This window comes from Lethenteron reissneri, chromosome 37 (assembly GCF_015708825.2).
Source record: "Lethenteron reissneri isolate LAM-NWPU_2019-01 chromosome 37, ASM1570882v1, whole genome shotgun sequence".
NCBI classification, from domain to species: Eukaryota; Metazoa; Chordata; class Hyperoartia; order Petromyzontiformes; family Petromyzontidae; genus Lethenteron; species Lethenteron reissneri.
Window position 1 is genome coordinate 12,247,906 of NC_083815.1, and position 21,481 is coordinate 12,269,386.

The 21,481-nt window shown below is 50.8% G+C and overlaps 1 protein-coding gene across 4 annotated transcripts in view; it reads right to left on the reverse strand.

Moving 5' to 3' along the window:
• Positions 1–18,643: 18,643 nt before the first annotated feature.
• The window catches only part of LOC133351331 (uncharacterized), a 47,646-nt gene continuing 44,808 nt past the window's right edge, over positions 18,644–21,481 (reverse strand). For 2 of the 4 annotated variants that reach the window (XR_009756172.1, XM_061566437.1), the window contains 2 exons: positions 20,392–20,463; positions 18,644–19,817 (listed from right to left, as the gene is read on the reverse strand). Coding sequence is in view for 3 of the 4 variants with exons in the window: in XM_061566437.1 (XP_061422421.1) it covers positions 20,408–20,463 (56 nt within the window). In the remaining variant the exon portion in view is untranslated. The remainder of the gene's footprint in view (positions 19,818–20,391; positions 20,464–21,481) is intronic. The other 2 variants (XM_061566438.1, XM_061566436.1) reach the window with 1 other exon arrangement.

The window sequence follows — 21,481 nt, forward strand, 5'->3', positions numbered from 1 at the left end:
TCTGCGTGTGTCTGTGTGTGTGTCTGTGCGTGTGTGGTGTGTGAGGAGCGGTGGGTGTAGTGCTTAACGCTACGCTGCGCTACCAACCCGGCGAACCGAGTTCGATTCCCGCTCACGGCCACCACCGGTGACGATTATTTGAACCTCCCCTAGGTCGACTCAGCCTCAAACGAGTAACTGGTGTGGCGTATTAACATCGGCACTGGGGAGACAAAGGCGGCCGGGCGTGGTGGATCCAAGTCCCGGGCGAAGCCGGGTCATGTGTATGTGTTTATGTGTATGTCTGTGTGTCTGTATGCATGTGTGTATGTATGTGTGTGCATGTGTTTGTGTGTATGTGTGTGTATGTATGTGGGTTTTTTTTGTATGTGTTTATGTGTATGTCTGCGTGCCTGTATGTATGTGTGTATGTACGTCTGTGAATGTGTTTGTGTGTATGTATGTGTGTGTCTATGTATGTGTGTGTATGTGTTTCTGTGTTTGTATGTGTGTGTATGTATGTGTGTTATGTGTCTGTCTGTGTGTCTGCATGTATGTGTGTGTGTATTGTGTATGTGTTTGTGTGTGTTTGTGTGTTTACGCTCGCATTACACAAATGTGTAATGCGGGTCTAAGGCGTTCCTTACACAGCATTGCCGCTTTATTATTTCAGTCGTTTACTGCCGTACGCACCCTGAAAGTCGTGTGTGTCTGCAGCAAGCGCGTGTATGTGTACCTATGGACGCGCGCGCGTGTGTTGTGTAGGGGGAACGGTAGTGTAGTGCTTAGCGTGCTGCCTGTGTGTGTGTGTCTGTGTGTGTGTGTCTGTGTGTGTGTCTGTGTGTGTGTCTGTGTGTGTGCGTGTGTGGTGTGTGGGGAGCGGTAGTGTAGTGGTTAGCGTGCTGTCTGTGTGTGTGTGTGTCTCTGTCTGTGTGTGTCTGCGTGTGTCTGTGTGTGTGTCTGTGTGTGTGTCTGTGCGTGTGTGGTGTGTGAGGAGCGGTGGGTGTAGTGCTTAACGCTACGCTGCGCTACCAACCCGGCGAACCCAGTTCGATTCCCGCTCACGGCCACCACCGGTGACGATTATTTGAACCTCCCCTAGGTCGACTCTGCCTCAAACGAGTAACTGCTGTAGCGTATTAACATCGCCACTGGGGAGACAAAGGCGGCCGGCCGTGGTGGATACAAGTCCCGGGCGAAGCCGGGTAGTACAGCTAGTCAAAGATAATCGGTTATCCTGATTGATACAACCCTGGATAACGAAGCTAAGCCTAATTATCATAACTGCACACATTAACACAATCGCAAGCATTTGCATACATTAATACGATTATATCAGTAATTATCATAATTTATGCATATAATTACATACATTATCATAATTCATGCGAATTACGCATTTTTTCAGTTTTTATTAATTTTTATTTTTTCAAAATTTCATAATCCGACATATACAACAGAGGTCAGGTTGACACAACGGGCCTTGGAAAGCTATGATGCTGAGAAGCAGAACCTTGATGCTAGGATACAAGGGGCATAGGACCGGGCTGAAGCAGATATTTCTGAAGCTTCAAACGCCTCAGACACAGTGGCCTCAATTCAGCGGGCCATCCAGCGAGTGAAGGTGAGCAGCTCAAGCTACAAGCTCCTGGCAAATAAATACATCTCCCTCCTGATGAAGGTGAAAACAGATGAGGGCATTGAGTGAGTGCGCATGCAAGAACACTTCCTCGAACTGCTCGATGATAATGTGCAGGCAGTGATACAAGATGCAATGGACCGTGTGGAGGGCTTAAGAGAGACACGATCTCAGCACTCTGTCTCATCCATGTCCACCACAAGATCTAAAGGCTCAGCACACTCAAAGACATCATCTACTAGTATGGCAGCAGCTCAGGCACGCGCAGCAGCAGAAACAGCAAACGCCCGTATTGCCTACATGGCTGAAGAGGAAGCCATGCGAATTGAAAAGGCGTGCATACAAGAAGAATCAAGTACATTAGCGGCTACTGTCGCACGGAGGAAAGCAGAGCTTGAAGAGCAAGAGAGTATATTAGTGGCTACTGCTGCACGGAAGAAAGCAGAGCTTGAAGAGCAAGAGAGTATATTAGTGGCTACCGCCACACGGAAGAAAATTGAGCTGGATGCTAAGTTAAGCACCCTACAACTCAAAAAGGAAGCAGCTGCTGCAAGGGCCCAGGCAGAGGTGCTCGAGGCAGCAGCCAACCTGGATAAGGAAGAGAATTGGAGTGAGTTTGGCATGCAGATACCTGTCAAGGACCGTGATCAACTCACCAGAAAAAATATTTTGGACTGGTCTGAACAATGCATCAATGCTCCTCCACCAAACGATACTGAACAAAGGGTGGACGTTCAGGCATCGCCATCTCCACACCGAATGAACATGAACGCTGTCTACGGGAATGGTGGAAATGCATATCCTGCCCTAGCAGTTAGTCGCCGACTCAGCGTCGCACACGAAGGGTCAGACGTGGATGCATCAGGTCAGACCCACATTCCAGACAGTCGCATAAAGGGATCAAACCAACGTGATCGCAACCCTTTTGGCCCACAGTCTAACGCTATCGCAAATGACGGCATGCAAGGCAATACAGCCAATAATGCCACCTCACAAGCACCAGTATGGACACACCCTGGATCAGCAGGATTAGGGGACTTTGCTAGGTTCCTTGGGTCACCGCGAACTAATCAACACAGGACTCGTTAAGTTTGATGACCACTCTGAGAACTATCGAGCCTGGAGATCTACCTTCAAGAATGCAATCCGAAATGCAGACATCTCTGCAAGTGAAGAACTCGACCTGTTGGTGAAATGGTTAGGAAATGAATCTGCAGAGTACGCAAAGAGGATCCGGTCAGCAAACATTGACGACCCCGCCTCAAGCCTGCATGCGGTGTGGGAGAGGCTCGAGGAGTGCTATGGTAGCCCAGAAACTATTGAGAAGGCTCTCTTCAAGAAGTTACAGAACTTTCCAAAAATCTCTGGTAGGGACAATAAAAGGTTACGAGAGCTTCGAGATCTGTTGATGGAGCTTGAATCAGCCCAGGCTGACCCCTACTTACCAGGTCTCATTTTCTTGAATACCTACCATGGCGTGAACCCCATCGTAGAGAAATTGCTATTTGACGTGCAGGAAAAATGGAGAACAGCGGGTTCAAGATACAAGTCAGAGCATCAGGTTGCATTCCCCCCATTCTCTTTTTTCTCAAAGTTTATCCGCAACCTGGCTAAGACTAGAAATGACCCGAGTTTCATGTTTGGCACCACGGGGATTTCCAGTCCAGATCTCCCAAAAATGGAAAGAACGATGGCGAAACGAGGAACAGCGAGAGTGCCAATTTCCGTACACAAGACTGAGGTCTCTCCTACGACATTCGCAAACTCCGTCCAGGCAACCACCACAAAGAAAAAGATAGAGGATCCAGAGAAGCAATGCCCATTGCATGATAAACCTCACTCCCTCCAGAAATGCCGTGAGTTCAGGAGGAAGCCATTGGAAGAGCGGAAGAACATGCTGAAAGAATTTGGAGTGTGCTTCAAATGCTGTGCTTCTACAAACCACCTTGCAAGGAATTGCAAGGCAGATATCAAGTGCGAGGAATATGGCAGCGACAAACATGCAACTGCTCTGCACACATTTTACTCCAAACCCAGTGGCACTAAGGCTTCCGATCCCGAAGCAGAGCACGGCGGGGGGCAATGCGAGACCGCCGCACTCACTTCATCAATCACAACCAAATGCACAGAAGTCTGTGGAGAAGGCTTCAAAGGAAGATCTTGCTCAAAGATATGCCTCGTCCGAGTGTATCCCAAAGGACATCCTGAAAGGGCAGTAAGGATGTACGCCATAATGGATGACCAGAGCAACAGGTCTTTGGCAAGGTCAGAGTTCTTTGATCAGCTAAGCGTAGGTGGGAATTCTTTTCCATATGTAGGGCTGTTACAGAGGGGCTGTTTGTGTAGGGCTGTTTGCATAGGGGCTAACGGATAACAAACACAGTGGGCGGGGACTCCGTGAGCACACGGGGTGGTGCCCGCAACGACGTCCGCACTGGACGGCGTGAGGGGGGTTTCGATCCTCTAGGGGGGTATAAAAAGGGTTGAGCCAGAGAGCTCGGGGCTCAGTCTTAGTGTAGTTAAGGGAAGAGAGAAGACCGGCCAGATAGGCCCTGGACTCCCCCTGGGACGCCGCCCTTGTAAGGGCAGTGCAGGCTGGAGCCAGTGGCGTGGTCCCGGAACCAGAGTTAGACCTCTGGGATTCCGGGTACCGTAGCCCGACTGACCAGTGTCGGGCCAGACAGCCTCCCCTAGCCCGTTAGCGGAGGACTCGGCTAGGAAGGCTAGCTAGGGGTGAATTCCCAGTTGTACGGGTGAGGTGGCCGATACATCCCTCCAGTGCTGTAAGACATTGTGCAAATAAATACGTGTGCCTTACCACGTTGTCCACGCGTCGTCACGAGTACTTCATCTGGTGTCAGAAGAACTAAGAACATGGACACGCACCAATCAGCTCGAGCCAGGGAACAGCAAACGGAAGACGCCGCCGAAATTGTCGAGCCCGAGATGGCTCAACAAGACAACGTGCAGCCGGGGCAAGACGCGTTCTTACCGGAGCGTCGCCATGAAGAAGAGCAGCGGACAGACGACCTGAGGCTGGCTCACGAGAGGCTGGCGGAACTGCTCTACGCCGCTGCCGCTACGCTCGAGAACATCACACGGCTGGGGGCTGGTGGTCTACCGCGGGGCGAGGGGAGCTGGCGTCCGGAGCGCCTTCCCGCCATTTCTGAGGATTCAAATTTTGAATTTCCCGCCATCGACGCGGCGACCGCTAGGGGCGTGGCCAACCTCAACCTGGGGTCCGACATCGGCCGCGCTGGGGCTGCCGCATCTACGACGGAGGAGGGCGCGTCATCAAGGCTGCGACAGGCGATGCCATCTGCCGGTCGCGCCGAGACACAGCCGAGTCGGGGAGACAGCAGCCCACGGGACTCCACGGCAACCGCTGCGCTGCACCAAAGGCTGCCCCCGCTTAAAGAATTCGTGGGCGCAGAGGGCGACTGGGGCGGCTTCCAAAGACGCTTCCTCGCCCACCAAGAAATGGCCAAATGGACAGACGCTGAAGCTCTCAGCGCCCTGCCGGCGCTCCTCGACGGCGACGCGCTTGCCGCCCTAACATCGGCACCAAAGGAAAGGCGCTCTACGTTGCCGAGGGCGCTGCAGCTGCTGGCCGGAGTCTACGGGCCTTCCGCGGAGTGTAGGCAGCAGTTCTACGACCGCCAGCGGGGCGCAAAGGAGTCGCCGCTGGCTTACAGAACAAGCCTCCTGGCGTTGGCCAAGACAGCCTTTCCTCGCATGGACGAGGACGGGGTCGACGCCATGGTAACCGAGAAAATCCTCCTGCTAGCAGACGACCTGGACATCGCCGTCGTGGCACAGGAGGATTCTGAGATGACTTCTCTACAAGCGGCGCGACTCCTCCACGCCAACTTGCTGTCGCAGCGGCGGAAGGCCAGCACGGCAGCGGCTGGGCGTGCGGTGGCGGCAGCCACCCTTCCGGCGGAGGAGGTCTTCGCCGTCAACCATCGTCGGCAGCAGGGGACGGGAGCGCGGCCGGCCCGGGATGGGTCGAGCCGCTTCGACCGTCCGTCATCGCCGCCGCCGCTTCCGCGCTGCTTCAACTGCGGCGTCCGGGGCCATGTCGCCTCGGGGTGCCGCTCTCCCCGACAGCGTGGGACGACGCCTCGCCACGACGCCGGGCCTCCTTCTCCTCCCAAGCTCCATCAGCATGATCCGGCGAGTCGCGACACCACACATGTTTGGCCAACACACACACCTGTCGCACACTCTCGCATCGCAACAAATGGGGGGACGACGTCGCATCGCGACGGGCCGGCGCGTATCACTGTGGGGACTCGAATTGAGCCCGGGCAGTGGTCCGCGTTGGCCCATCGCGTTGTGGCCGCATCGTCAGGGTCGTCGGCCGTCGCGGGATTTATTGACGGGGTTGAGGTACGCATCCTGGTTGACACGGGGGCATCGGCGACCATTATCTCCGAATTGATTTACAACATTTTGCCTGTCCAAAGCCGTCCCTTACTACCAGTTAATGTCCCATTCTATGCGGCGAATGGGGGCTCCCTTGGTATTATTGGACAAATTCGAGCGCAAATTTGTATTGGGGATATCAAATTATCAGGCCCGATTTTTGTCTCCTCCTCACTGGCGGTTCCGTGCCTGCTGGGGACAGACTTCTTGGGAAAAATGCCGATCCGTATTTTAATAGACCAGGGATGTATTGAGCTCCCGTCGGGACGGCGCATGGCGTTTTTACCCTCCCCTTCGGTGATTCGTACGGCGTCCGTAACCATACCAGCGTCCGTCGTTGAAACCGTTCGTGTGCCGCCGGGGGCTCAGATGTTAATACCTCTAAAACTTCGTCGGCCCTTCGCAGAGGGTATGGGGGCCCACGGGATCTTGTTGGGACCGTCTAGGGCCGGGGTTAGTGGACCGCAATTGATCCCGGCCCTGACCGTTGTGCGGGGAGATGAGGACCCTTTCATCGCGGTCCTCAATGTGGGATCGCAACCTGTTGTGGTTCCTCGAGGGACGGTGCTTGCGCACGCGACGCCAATGCCCTGCGAGGAACCGGTTGCGAATCACGTCGGCACCGCCACCCGACTGCACCCACATTCGGACAGCGATGACGGGTGGCTCGACGCGCTTTGTGCGGGATCGACGGACCTGTCAAATTCAGAGCGCCAACAGCTTAGAGCACTACTGCAGGAATTTTCCGACGTTTTTAGTCGGAATAAATATGATTTGGGTTGCACTCATCTGCTGCGTCACCATATTGACACGGGTGACAGCGCGCCAATTCGCCAAAATCCGTTTCGGTTGAGTCCCGCCGAAAAGGACCATGTCAAATTGGCTGTGGATGACATGTTAGCCGCCGACATCATTTCTCCCTCTACCAGCCCTTGGGGAGCACCGATCGTCCTGGTTAAAAAGCAGGACGGCTCGTTGCGGTTTTGCGTTGATTTTCGGCGCCTTAACAAAATCTCGGTTGCCGACGCATACCCGCTCCCACGGATGGATGAATCGCTGGACGCCTTGGCGGGAGCGCGATTCTTCTCCACGCTGGATTTACTTTCGGGATTCTGGCAGCTTCCTCTGGATGATGAATCGAAACCTAAAACTGCTTTCCGTACACCGCACGGCCTGTTCCAATTCAACCGGTTGCCGATGGGCTTACACTCAGCGCCGGCAACCTTCCAACGTTTGATGGAATTGGTTTTGGCTGGATTGCAATGGGAGTCGTGCCTGATTTATTTGGATGATGTTATTGTCTTTGCTAAAACTTTTGACGAACATCTCCAGAGGTTGCGGGCGGTTTTCCTAAAGATGCGGGCTGCTAATTTGAAGTTCAAACCCCAAAAGTGTAATTTGTTACGCGATTCCGTGCGTTATTTGGGGCACATCGTAGGGCGCTCGGGTATTGCTACCGATCCCGCCAAAACGCAGTGTGTCAGCTCCTGGCCAACTCCCACCACGGTGGGAGAGGTCAGGAGTTTCGTCGGCTTCGCGTCATATTACAGACGGTTCGTCGCCGACTTTGCAACAATTGCCAAACCCCTACACGCGTTAACATCTAAGGGGGTCCGGTTCCACTGGGGTCAAGAGGAGGAGGCTGCTTTTTGCTCCCTTCGGGACGCCTTGGTAAAAGCTCCTCCCTTGATCTACCCTGATTTTTCAAAGCCGTTCCTGCTCGACACCGATGCGAGCAACACGGGTATTGGGGGCGTGCTTTCCCAGGTGGTTGACGGCGTCGAACGGGTGGTTGCGTACGGCAGTCGGGTGTTGTCTCAAGCAGAGCAAAGATATTGTGTTACCCGCAGAGAACTGTTGGCAATTGTCTATTTCATCCAACAGTATCGCCCATATCTGTACGGTCGGCGTTTCACCGTCCGCACAGATCATGCGGCACTGCAGTACGCCCTGCGAGTTCAACAGCCATCGGGACAATTGTCCCGATGGTTGGAGATCCTCCAGGATTTTGATTTTGACACCACATACCGTAAGGGCGTCCGCCACACCAACGCGGACGCTCTGTCGCGCATGCCAACCACCTCGGAATGCGCGTGCCTCCTGGGGTCGGGACGTTGCAAACCAGCAGGGGACGGGTCGGTTCCGGCCCTTGCGGCTGCCGCCGACGGTGGGACAGTTGTTCCGAGTTCCATTGAACAACAAGGGAAAGATTCCCTGTTGGGTTTGCACATCCAGGAATGGGGGCGCCTCCAGATGGAGGATACCTCCCTCCTCGCGTTGCGTCGTCGCGCCGGGGAGGCAGGGCGGGGATCGGGTGATGCCGACGCATGGGAAATGCACGCGGGGTTGTTGTTGCACTGGGACGGGAAATCCCACCGACACCGGCTGGTGGTCCCTTCGGGCTTACGGGGTAGGGTGGTGTGGGCTGCTCATGAGCGCCTCCTCCACCTGGGTACCCAAAAGACCCTCGCCTTGCTCCAGCGTGATTTCTTCTGGCAAGGAATGACAAGGGATGTCACTGATCTGTTGGCTTCATGCCCGAGGTGTGCACAGCGGAAACCACCAGCGCGAGAATCTAACCCGCCCTTGCAGTCTATCAGGGTCTCCAGAGTAAACGAACTTGTCGCGCTGGATATTCTGGGCCCATTCCCCGCCACCCCTAGGGGAAACAGATACTTGTTAACCGGGGTCGAGTATTTTACGCGCTGGCCTATGGCCTGGCCCCTGGCCAATCAGTCGGCAGCAGCCATCGTCGACGCCTTTGTCCAAGGCTATGTCATGGACAAAGGTGCCCCGGAACGGCTGCTGACCGACCAGGGTAGACATTTTTCCGGAAAACTCCTCCAACAGGTTTGTGAGCTCCTAGGAACGAAAAAGATTCGTACTTCCCCCTATCACCCGCAAACTGACGGGATGGTCGAGCGTCTGCATCGTACCATCTCGTCTATGTTATCTCAGCAGGTTTCGGACTCACAGACGGATTGGGACTTGAAAATCCAAGGGGTCTTGGCAGCATACAGATTGGCCCCCCATGCTGCAACGGGATTCTCGCCATTCTTCCTCATGTATGGGCGCGACCCTGACCCACCCATTCGGGCGCAGCTGCAGATCCCCACACCACTAGGAAAAACTAAATTAATTGACCATGTCAAATTTAACCTTGATAAATTGACGGAGGCACGGGATGCTGCCATGTTAAATTCGGAACAGCGGCAAAAAGCTAATGAGCGCCTCAGAATGGGTCGCGCGCACGTGCTGCAGTGGAAGCCGGGGGACAGAGCATGGCTGCACTGCCCCCAGGTACCGCTCGCAACATCCCCTAAACTGGCGCGGCCGTGGAGGGGGCCCGTGGAGGTGGTCGAGGTTCTGCGACCTCAGTGTGTTCGCATCAAATGGGGGAAGCGCCGGTGGTTTGTGCACCCCTCGCGGCTAAAACCATTCGTTGCGGTGCGAGGCCCCACTCCACACACGCATGGCCAAACATGTGGGGGGTCGGCCGACTCAGAGGGTCCGTCCTCACTGCCCTCGCCTGACGTGTCGCCGGCTGTCCCACCCACAGGTGCACCGGGACTGACGAGCTCGCACCCACCTACTGCTGCGAGGGACGCCGAGGGTCTCGCGACGTCAGACGCGGACTCTACACAAAACGTACAACCGCCACCGGCGGCTTCGCCACCCGGGATTGCCCCGTGTGACGGGCCTGCAGCAAGGACACGCGCAAAAATGCGCAGACTCTTATAATACATTGGACGAACATTTTTTTCTTCTCTCTTCGTACGGTTGCGTGGTGCTGCGTCGGTGGGGAGCTCCTACCACATTTTTTTGTTGTGTTGCATGTGTGCTGGGAGTTCCCTGCTAAACCTGTATATATACGTCGCTCTTACGGTATTCGTATTTATTCTGGGGGGGTGCGTCGGATTGTTCTCTTCGGGGTTGTGGGTTTTGTTGTTGTCATTGTTGTTGTTGTTGTCGTTGTTGCTGTTGTTCCTTCATGTTAGCGTTAAAAACGTTTTTTTTTAAGGCACACGCGGGGATCCAGGGGTTAAGTTACCTTTATTAAAGTTGTTGCAGCCGGGACGGCTGCGAGCTGTACAGGGGGGGGTGATGTAGGGCTGTTACAGAGGGGCTGTTTGTGTAGGGCTGTTTGCATAGGGGCTAACGGATAACAAACACAGTGGGCGGGGACTCCGTGAGCACACGGGGTGGTGCCCGCAACGACGTCCGCACTGGACGGCGTGAGGGGGGTTTCGATCCTCTAGGGGGGTATAAAAAGGGTTGAGCCAGAGAGCTCGGGGCTCAGTCTTAGTGTAGTTAAGGGAAGAGAGAAGACCGGCCAGATAGGCCCTGGACTCCCCCTGGGACGCCGCCCTTGTAAGGGCAGTGCAGGCTGGAGCCAGTGGCGTGGTCCCGGAACCAGAGTTAGACCTCTGGGATTCCGGGTACCGTAGCCCGACTGACCAGTGTCGGGCCAGACAGCCTCCCCTAGCCCGTTAGCGGAGGACTCGGCTAGGAAGGCTAGCTAGGGGTGAATTCCCAGTTGTACGGGTGAGGGGGCCGATACATCCCTCCAGTGCTGTAAGACATTGTGCAAATAAATACGTGTGCCTTACCACGTTGTCCACGCGTCGTCACGAGTACTTCACATACACGCTCAGAACATGCTCAGGACTGATGGAGACAGCTGGAAGAAGAGCGAGCGGCCTCATGGTGGAAACCATAGATAGCACCATGAAGCTAGCCCTTCCTACGGTGACAGAGTGCAATGAGATACCGGACAACAGGAGTGAGATTCCCACGCCCGAAGTTGCACGTCACCACTCACACCTGAAACCCATAGCAGAGTTCATCCCGCCATTGGATCACACGGCACAGATTTTACTTCTGCTTGGCAGGGACATGCTGAGAGTCCACAAGGTTCGCGACCAACGCAATGGACCTCACGACGCTCCCTACGCCCAGAGACTCGACCTAGGATGGGTCATCGTAGGTGATGTTTGTCTCGATGGAACACACAAACCAGACCACATTAGCACATTCAGAACGAGTGTGCTCGCGAATGGACGCACGTCGCTCTTCAAACCGTGCCCCAACAACTTCACGCTGAAAGAGAAACTCGGCGAGAGAAGTCAAGGCTGTACCATGCAGACTTACGAAGAATCCACCATGACTTCGCTTGTACATCCACCGTCTTCGCTGGAGTTTGTTCCTCCACGTTTCTCCAAGCCAGCCCTGACTGACGGGAAGAAGACTAAGACGAAGCCGCTGCTCGTCGCTCTGCTGGTGGTCGTGGCGGTGATCGCTGTAACCGTGGCCTCTCCGTTCCTCGACTCGGAGCTGTCGTCCGAGTGGGAATCCTGGAAGGAGTTCCACGGCAAGGCCCCACAACCGGAGCATACCATCCCAAGGCTTGAGCTGTGTGGAGCCGTTCTTGCTACAGAGGTGGCGGAACTGATCGTAGACGAATTGGACGTCAAACTGGACGCGGTCAAGTTCTACACAGACAGTAAGGTCGTACTAGGCTACATAAACAACCAAACCAGAAGGTTCTACACCTACATCAGCAACAGGGTGGAGCGCATCAGGAGATCGACGCAGCCGGAGCAATGGAACTACATTCCAACTGACCAGAATCCAGCAGATCTCGCAACTAGGTCCGTCCCTGCATCTCTGCTGAAGCAAACCATCTGGCTGACGGGTCCAGCGTTCCTTTTACGACGTGACGGTGGCCCATGTACTACCAAAGAAACCTTTGGACTCATAGAGCCCGAGTCAGACAAGGAGATTCGTCCTCAAGTGACAACTTTCGTAACAAATGTGCGACCAAGAAGTCCACTGAGTCCACACCATTTTTAACATTTCTCGAAATGGACGACGCTCGTGTGAGCGATAGCACATTTAACGCATATCACAGACTGCTTCCATCACTCAATGAGAGGCACCACTGGTAGCTACAATGGATGGCATCACTGCACAGTGCCACACACTGAAGACGAGCTTTCCAGAGCAAGGAAATCAATCTTCCGCTGTGTGCAACAGGCAGCTTATGCAAGCGAGATCAAGGCCATCAACAAGAGAGAAGACCTTCCTAGGGTCAGCACCCTCAGGAAGCTAAACCCCAGGATGGACAAAGATGACTTGCTCAGGATCGGTGGTCGGCGAGGGAATGCAAAATTAGATGAGAATGAACGAAAGCCCCTCATAATCCCAAGCCAGAGACACATCGCAATTTTACTTGTGCGCCACTACCACGAGAAGGTCAAGCACCAAGGCCGGCACTTCACACAAGGAGCAATCCGATCTGCAGGGCTGTGGATCGTTGGAGCAAAGAGGTGCATCGCCAGCACAATCCACAAGTGTATCAGGTCTCGCAAGCTACGTGGAAAACAGGAAGAACAGAAAATGGCAGACCTCCCAGCCGATCGACTCAGTGTGGAACCTCCCTTCACCTCTGTAGGGATCGACGTGTTCGGACCATGGACAGTCATCTCCCGCCGCACCAGAGGAGGGCTCGCGAACAGCAAACGTTGGGCAGTGCTGTCCACCTGTATGAGTACACGAGCAGTGCACATCGAAGTCATCGAGTCCATGGACTCTTCGAGCTCTATAAATGCACTCCGGAGATTCTTCGCCATCAGAGGGCCAGCCAAGCGACTCCGTTCTGATTGTGGAACCAATTTCACTGGAGCATGTAAAGAACTTAAGATCAATACGGAGAATGTCGAAGATGATTCTGGCAGGAAATACCTTTGTCACCAAGGCTGCACATGGATCTTCAATCCTCCTCACTCTTTGCATATGGGTGGAGCCTGGGAACGCATGATCGGGATTGCTCGACGCATTCTCGACTCCATGCTATGTGATGTCGGGTCCACACGGCTCTCTCACGAGGTCTTAACCACTCTCATGGCCAAGGTCTCAGCCATAATTAATTCAAGACCCCTGATCCCCGTCTCAACCGACCCGGAGTCACCATTCATCTTGACTCCTGCTACACTTCTTACCCAGAAGACAGACGTGCTCACAGCATCTACCGAGGAGGCCAGCACTGCAGACCTCTACAGACGTCAATGGAGACAAGTGCAGAGCTTCGAGAACACGTTCTGGCGTCGCTGGAAAAACGAGTACCTTACGACACTCCAAGTGCGCCTCTCCTGTAGTTGTTCCTTTGATGCTTTGCAGTGCAGCAAGCTCTTCTGTGACTTCGAAATAGTCATTCGTCCCACGAATAAAAATTATAAGTTGTGCAGAATCACGAACATCATTGCTTTCGTCGAGTGCCAAGGAAAAATAGGAAAGTTTTTTTGTGGAGTTTTGCAAATGCTGATGGAAATTGTCTCCCATTTCTTCAATCCTCTGTGTAATTGTAGGTCCTGAAAGACTCACTGTACTAAATAAATCGGCCTTCTGTGGACACATCTCTTTGGCAACAGAAAGAAGGCATTCTTTAACAAATTCTCCCTCAACGAATGGTCTGCCAGTGCACACTATTAGCTTGGCAACTTGAAAACTTGCTCGCAGTGATGAAATATTTAGTTGCTTCTGCTTCACAAAAGTATTTTGCTGAGTTGTTAATGTATTTTTCAGTTTTAATATTTTATCTTTTCTCACTTCTCCGACCAAACAATCATATTTATACTATGGGAACCTCATTTGCCAGTAAAAATATGATAATTGGTTCTTTACCCTTCTATCTGGCAACAAAACTGACACCTTTTTACAAGGAGTCATGTTTGCATAGACCGCAATACCTGCAGTCATAATACAAACAAAAGAACATAACTCTGATAATGTGCACTGTCCTTGAAGTTGATTGGTCCACACCCGAGACAGCTTTCCGTTGAGCCTAGTCTCATATGGGTTGGACCAGATGACGCCAAAAGGCGCACAATTCAAGGACAATGCACCATCAGAGTATGAGAGCTCGGGGCAAGCATCTACACTATGGGAACCTCATTTGCCAGTAAAAATATGATAATTGGTTCTTTACCCTTCTATCTGGCAACAAAACTGACACCTTTTTACTAGGAGTCATGTTTGCATAGACCGCAATACCTGCAGTCATAATACAAACAAAAGAACATAACTCTGATAATGTGCACTGTCCTTGAAGTTGATTGGTCCACACCCGAGACAGCTTTCCTTTGAGCCTAGTCTCATATGGGTTGGACCAGATGACGCCAAAAGGCGCACAACTCAAGGACAATGCACCATCAGAGTATGAGAGCTCGGGGCAAGCATCTACATTATGGGAACCTCATTTGCCAGTAAAAATATGATAATTGGTTCTTTACCCTTCTATCTGGCAACAAAACTGACACCTTTTTACAAGGAGTCATGTTTGCATAGACCGCAATACCTGCAGTCATAATACAAACAAAAGAACATAACTCTGATAATGTGCACTGTCCTTGAAGTTGATTGGTCCACACCCGAGACAGCTTTCCTTTGAGCCTAGTCTCATATGGGTTGGACCAGATGACGCCAAAAGGCGCACAACTCAAGGACAATGCACCATCAGAGTATGAGAGCTCGGGGCAAGCATCTACACTATGGGAACCTCATTTGCCAGTAAAAATATGATAATTGGTTCTTTACCCTTCTATCTGGCAACAAAACTGACACCTTTTTACAAGGAGTCATGTTTGCATAGACCGCAATACCTGCAGTCATAATACAAACAAAAGAACATAACTCTGATAATGTGCACTGTCCTTGAAGTTGATTGGTCCACACCCGAGACAGCTTTCCTTTGAGCCTAGTCTCATATGGGTTGGACCAGATGACGCCAAAAGGCGCACAACTCAAGGACAATGCACCATCAGAGTATGAGAGCTCGGGGCAAGCATCTACATTATGGGAACCTCATTTGCCAGTAAAAATATGATAATTGGTTCTTTACCCTTCTATCTGGCAACAAAACTGACACCTTTTTACAAGGAGTCATGTTTGCATAGACCGCAATACCTGCAGTCATAATACAAACAAAAGAACATAACTCTGATAATGTGCACTGTCCTTGACGTTGATTGGTCCACACCCGAGACAGCTTTCCTTTGAGCCTAGTCTCATATGGGTTGGACCAGATGACGCCAAAAGGCGCACAACTCAAGGACAATGCACCATCAGAGTATGAGAGCTCGGGGCAAGCATCTACACTATGGGAACCTCATTTGCCAGTAAAAATATGATAATTGGTTCTTTACCCTTCTATCTGGCAACAAAACTGACACCTTTTTACAAGGAGTCATGTTTGCATAGACCGCAATACCTGCAGTCATAATACAAACAAAAGAACATAACTCTGATAATGTGCACTGTCCTTGAAGTTGATTGGTCCACACCCGAGACAGCTTTCCTTTGAGCCTAGTCTCATATGGGTTGGACCAGATGACGCCAAAAGGCGCACAACTCAAGGACAATGCACCATCAGAGTATGAGAGCTCGGGGCAAGCATCTACACTATGGGAACCTCATTTGCCAGTAAAAATATGATAATTGGTTCTTTACCCTTCTATCTGGCAACAAAACTGACACCTTTTTACAAGGAGTCATGTTTGCATAGACCGCAATACCTGCAGTCATAATACAAACAAAAGAACATAACTCTGATAATGTGCACTGTCCTTGAAGTTGATTGGTCCACACCCGAGACAGCTTTCCTTTGAGCCTAGTCTCATATGGGTTGGACCAGATGACGCCAAAAGGCGCACAACTCAAGGACAATGCACCATCAGAGTATGAGAGCTCGGGGCAAGCATCTACACTATGGGAACCTCTAGTGTAGATGCTTGCCCTGAGCTCTCATACTCTGATGGTGCATTGTCCTTGAGTTGTGCGCCTTTTGGCGTCATCTGGTCCAACCCATATGAGACTAGGCTCAAAGGAAAGCTGTCTCGGGTGTGGACCAATCAACTTCAAGGACAGTGCACATTATCAGAGTTATGTTCTTTTGTTTGTATTATGACTGCAGGTATTGCGGTCTATGCAAACATGACTCCTTGTAAAAAGGTGTCAGTTTTGTTGCCAGATAGAAGGGTAAAGAACCAATTATCATATTTTTACTGGCAAATGAGGTTCCCATAGTGTAGATGCTTGCCCCGAGCTCTCATACTCTGATGGTGCATTGTCCTTGAGTTGTGCGCCTTTTGGCGTCATCTGGTCCAACCCATATGAGACTAGGCTCAAAGGAAAGCTGTCTCGGGTGTGGACCAATCAACTTCAAGGACAGTGCACATTATCAGAGTTATGTTCTTTTGTTTGTATTATGACTGCAGGTATTGCGGTCTATGCAAACATGACTCCTTGTAAAAAGGTGTCAGTTTTGTTGCCAGATAGAAGGGTAAAGAACCAATTATCATATTTTTACTGGCAAATGAGGTTCCCATAATGTAGATGCTTGCCCCGAGCTCTCATACTCTGATGGTGCATTGTCCTTGAGTTGTGCGCCTTTTGGCGTCATCTGGTCCAACCCATATGAGACTAGGCTCAAAGGAAAGCTGTCTCGGGTGTGGACCAATCAACTTCAAGGACAGTGCACATTATCAGAGTTATGTTCTTTTGTTTGTATTATGACTGCAGGTATTGCGGTCTATGCAAACATGACTCCTTGTAAAAAGGTGTCAGTTTTGTTGCCAGATAGAAGGGTAAAGAACAAATTATCATATTTTTACTGGCAAATGAGGTTCCCATAGTGTAGATGCTTGCCCCGAGCTCGCATACTCTGATGGTGCATTGTCCTTGAGTTGTGCGCCTTTTGGCGTCATCTGGTCCAACCCATATGAGACTAGGCTCAAAGGAAAGCTGTCTCGGGTGTGGACCAATCAACTTCAAGGACAGTGCACATTATCAGAGTTATGTTCTTTTGTTTGTATTATGACTGCAGGTATTGCGGTCTATGCAAACATTACTCCTTGTAAAAAGGTGTCAGTTTTGTTGCCAGATAGAAGGGTAAAGAACCAATTATCAATCATATTTATCTTTATGTTGAGTTTCATAGTGTCGACGTAAATTGTATTCTTTGAACACAGACACTATTTTCTGGCATATCAGACACACAGCTCTTTCCTTGTACTGCATGAAAAAGTAATCATAAGTCCACTGTTTTTTGAATATCCTACACTCCGAGTCAATTTTTCTCTTTCTTGACATCATTGTTTCCTAGGGAGTCAAAATTGCTATTAGTAAAATACCAATATATATACAGCGCTACAAAAACAATATACCAGCAATAACTTTGCCCACACAGATACATACAGACTGCACTGCCCATCAATGCAGTCTGATTGGGGGAACTCCGCTTTTACCCCAGGCTCACACTGGTGCGGGTGCCATTAAAAAGTGAATTACACCTGCAGTTTTGTTCACAGATCGCAGTGCGATCTGCGAACTCGCATAGGAATCTGATCGCATGGGGGAGAAGACCCATGCGATCCGATTCCACTGCAGGAAAAAAGAAGGCACATGTGCCTTTTTTCTTCCGAATCTAATGCAAGTTCAGCCATACAAGCATATGGCTGAACTCGCACTGCTCAGAGATCGCAACAGTATGAACCGGGGCTTACACAACATACAACATATAACCTCATATAATTGAATAGCAATCAGAATATAAATGCACTTACTGTCATTTAAATTGGGTTTCCTACTCCTCGGCTGTCTGTCACTGACCAGCACGGGAAAACAGCAGGCAGCCCCTCCAGAGATCAGAGATCACTCTGTTATTACCCCTCTATCATTTATTCAGCACACAGGAATTTCACTGGGAGTGGAGCCGAGGGGCAAGTGAGGGAGCTGAGGGAGAGAGAGCCAGTCAAGCGCAGCCAGGGGAGGGCTGGCAGCCTTAGGCTTGGGGGGCAAGTCCAGTCAATTGGCCCATTGAACCATTCACCAGCGCAGCCCAATGAGTGCCCACCGCCGCAGCTCAATCAGTGCTCACCAGCGCAGCCAAATCAGTGCTCGCAACCGCAGCCCAATCAGTGCCCACCACCGCAGCCCAATGAGTGCTCACCAGCGCAGCCCAATTAGTGCTCACCAGCGCAGCCCAATTAGTGCTCACAAGCGCAGCCCAATTAGTGACCATGGGCCGGATAAATGCCCTCGGTGGGCCGCATGTGGCCCGCGGGCCGTAGTTTGAGGACCCCTGCTGTAGAGCAAGTGTTGTTAGTCAGCAATAGCAGCGCCTATGAAGGCCGGCACTGAGGCACACGAGGGGGTTAGTGGCTAATCACTCGCGCCCGCCCGGCCGCCTTTGCCTCCCGAGTGGCGTTGTTTACACACCGCACCAAAAACTCATTTAAGGCGAAGTGGATTTAGGGGAGGCCCAGTACCGGTTCAGATAATCACCACTGGTGTTGACTGTGAGCGGGAATCGAAATCAGATCCCCGGGTTCGTCGCCCAGCGCGATAACCGCTACAGTACCACTCACAGCTACACACACACATTTGTATTTCACATGACGTTTAAAAAAAATAACTTTTGCTGTATTTCACTTTCTTGTTAAGTACATGCTGTACTGAAAACCTGCCATCTCCTTAGGTGTCTAATCTGTTATCAAAATAAAAAATAAGTCCCTCTGCATCACCACAGATTATGCCAGCGAATTTTATTTCTCCATACTTGACACATCTCCCACCACGGCGATATACCTCCTTCATTTTCACCCCGGCTTATTGAATGTAACTATAAATGTTATTTTTCTAAGTATACCTGCACAATCAGCCGTAAAAAAATCACAAATCGTAGTATTACCGATTTCCAATCAAATATATGGTATGACATGAGGATTATACTGCATTGCATTATCTAAATATTTTGAACATAGCAATAACAGAACAAGTGGTAAAAAATTTGTGTAATAGCAAGACAATGCTTTGGTGGGAAAATCACTGTGCTTTTTGCCTTGATTATTTTATCTGTCAATAAAGAATGATATGACCAAATTTACATTGAACGATTGCGCAAAGTGGGGGGGGGGGGGGGGGGGGGGGGGGGGGGGGGGGTGAGATTACGGTTACTGCATCGCGCGCTTTCAGATGCGCTTCTGCAGCCAACTGGAACGCTCTTCCTGCCGATATTATGAAGCATTGTAGCTACACACTTTCACATCATGTAGATTGAAAACGCATGTCTTTACATTTGCTTTTTGTATTGTTTGTTTTCCTTGAAAGCAGCTAGTGTGCAACTCCAGGATGGATAGTTGCATCTGGCAGACCCTGAGAGATGGTGACTGATGGCTTAGGGGTAGAACCTTCATTCATTCATAGATAGATCACGGCTGATGATGAAGATGACGAATTAATATCAATAGTATTTGTACTGTAATGCAACGTACATTCTTGGCGTTAATTTCAGACGCAACTAAATTTGTTTTTCACATATATAAACATAAATGATTTAGCGAGGCAGCATTATTTTCAAATTGGTCAAATCTCTTGGAAATTAGTGGCATTATATCACTAAGGAATATTATCTAATGGCCCCTGAGATGTAGATTTATTCAACAAATCTTTACCACATTTCACCGTGAGGAAACATTGTGAAAGTAGCCTTGCAAGACGCCTCTGAAGTGGGAAACGCCGGCTGGAGGTGATAAATTATGGTCAAAAATGCTCGGGGATTCCCACTGCTGCAGAGGCGTCTTGCAGTCCTATTTTCATCATACTTCACCCTGCTGGTCAGGGCAGGTTGGTAATCCCCCCCTGACCCGCCAGGATGTCGCCTCTTCTTTCTCGGTGTTCGCGATCATGAGCTCGACACGTTGAGACGCAGCACCTGAGAACATCAGAGGGCATCATGTTAATGTTAAGGGAACCATGTCCATCGTTTGTTAAAGGCACCGCCTTGTTGTTAAGGACACCGTGTTGTTGTTAAGGACACTGTGTTATTCTTAAGGACACCGTGTTGTTGTTGTTTATGGAATCGTGTTGTTGTTAAGGACACCGTGTTGTTGTTAAGGACACTGTGTTGTTGTTAAGGACACTGCGTTGTTGTTAAGGACACTGTGTTGTTGTTAAGGACACTGTGTTGTTGGTCAGGACACCGTTTTGTTGTTAAGGACACCGTGTTGTTGTTGTTGTTTAGGGCATCGTGTTGTTATTAAGGAAACCGTCTTGTTAACGACACCATGTGGTTGTTAAGGGCACCATGTGGTTATTAAGGACACGGTGTTGTTGTTTAGGGCATCATGTTGTTACGGGCACCGTGTTGTTGTTAAGGGGATTGTCTTGTTGTTATAGACGCCGTATTGTTGTTAAGGGCATCGTGTTGTTGTTAAGGACACCGAGGTGATGTTGTTAAGTGTATCATCTCCCCACGCGTCTGATTAAACCAATAAATAAAATAATACCTTCAGACGAGGGCTTTCACTGCAACGGAATTTCCTCTGGTACCTCATTATTACGTCCTCCATTTCCTGGAGCTGAAAAAATAAGTACCCATACTGAGACAGGTGCAGCCTTGCTTGTACGTCTGTCAATCCACTTCTGGATTAGGGTCTCCCCATGCCAGACTGCTTACGTGGGCTACGTGTCTACATGTACACACTGAATCTTGACTTAAAGCTTTCGTGACTGCAATGAATTCATATTCTTTGGGTCTTTCAGTAAAGTCACGTAGATAGGTTAAAATAATAATAAAAATAAACGATCACAACACAAGCGATCGTCACCTGATGACGATCGCTTGTGTTGTGATTGAAACGTTGTAGTTTTTTCGGTTTTTTTATTAACCTATCTCCGTGACTTTACCGAAAGACCCAAAGAATATGTATGAAGTATTCGGAATGACGGCAGGAAACCACTTGACGGGTAGCACACTCTTTTATTAAATCTTGACTTGTAACGATACAACGTGTGGTCTCTATTCTCACACTACACACTCCACTGACACGTGTGGTCACTACTTCTCCCGCTACACACTCCACTGACACGTGTAGTTACTATAACTCACGCTGCATGCTCACACTGCATGCTCCAGCCCCGTAACGTCCATGGAGCCTACAGACCCACCCCAAGCTTGGGCGTGGGTCACAACCTCTGGGTCCCGCGAGCCGGCCCTCACACGGACGTTCGGCCCCGGGTCCCAGGGTCCCGCCTCTGGGTCACACAGAGCCCCGGTCCTTACAAGGACAGCGGGACTAGGTGCCGCAGGGCCCGATCTCTTCCTCCTCCGTCTTCAGTCTTCGCTGGTCACCAACTCAACCGTGCGCCTGTGCGCACCCCCTTATATAGCCCCCGCTCTCGGGAGACGGAGCGTATGCGGACCTCAACGTGAGCATCGCTCCTTAGTTGACCAATCACGACGCGCTGTTCCTACGATCCGTTTTCCCCAGCGCGTGTTACCACTCCACAACCAATCACGCCACGCTGCCACACGATCACTCCCTCTCAAGCGCGTCACCGGCACACAGCCAATCACAACCACATAACCCCCGACCC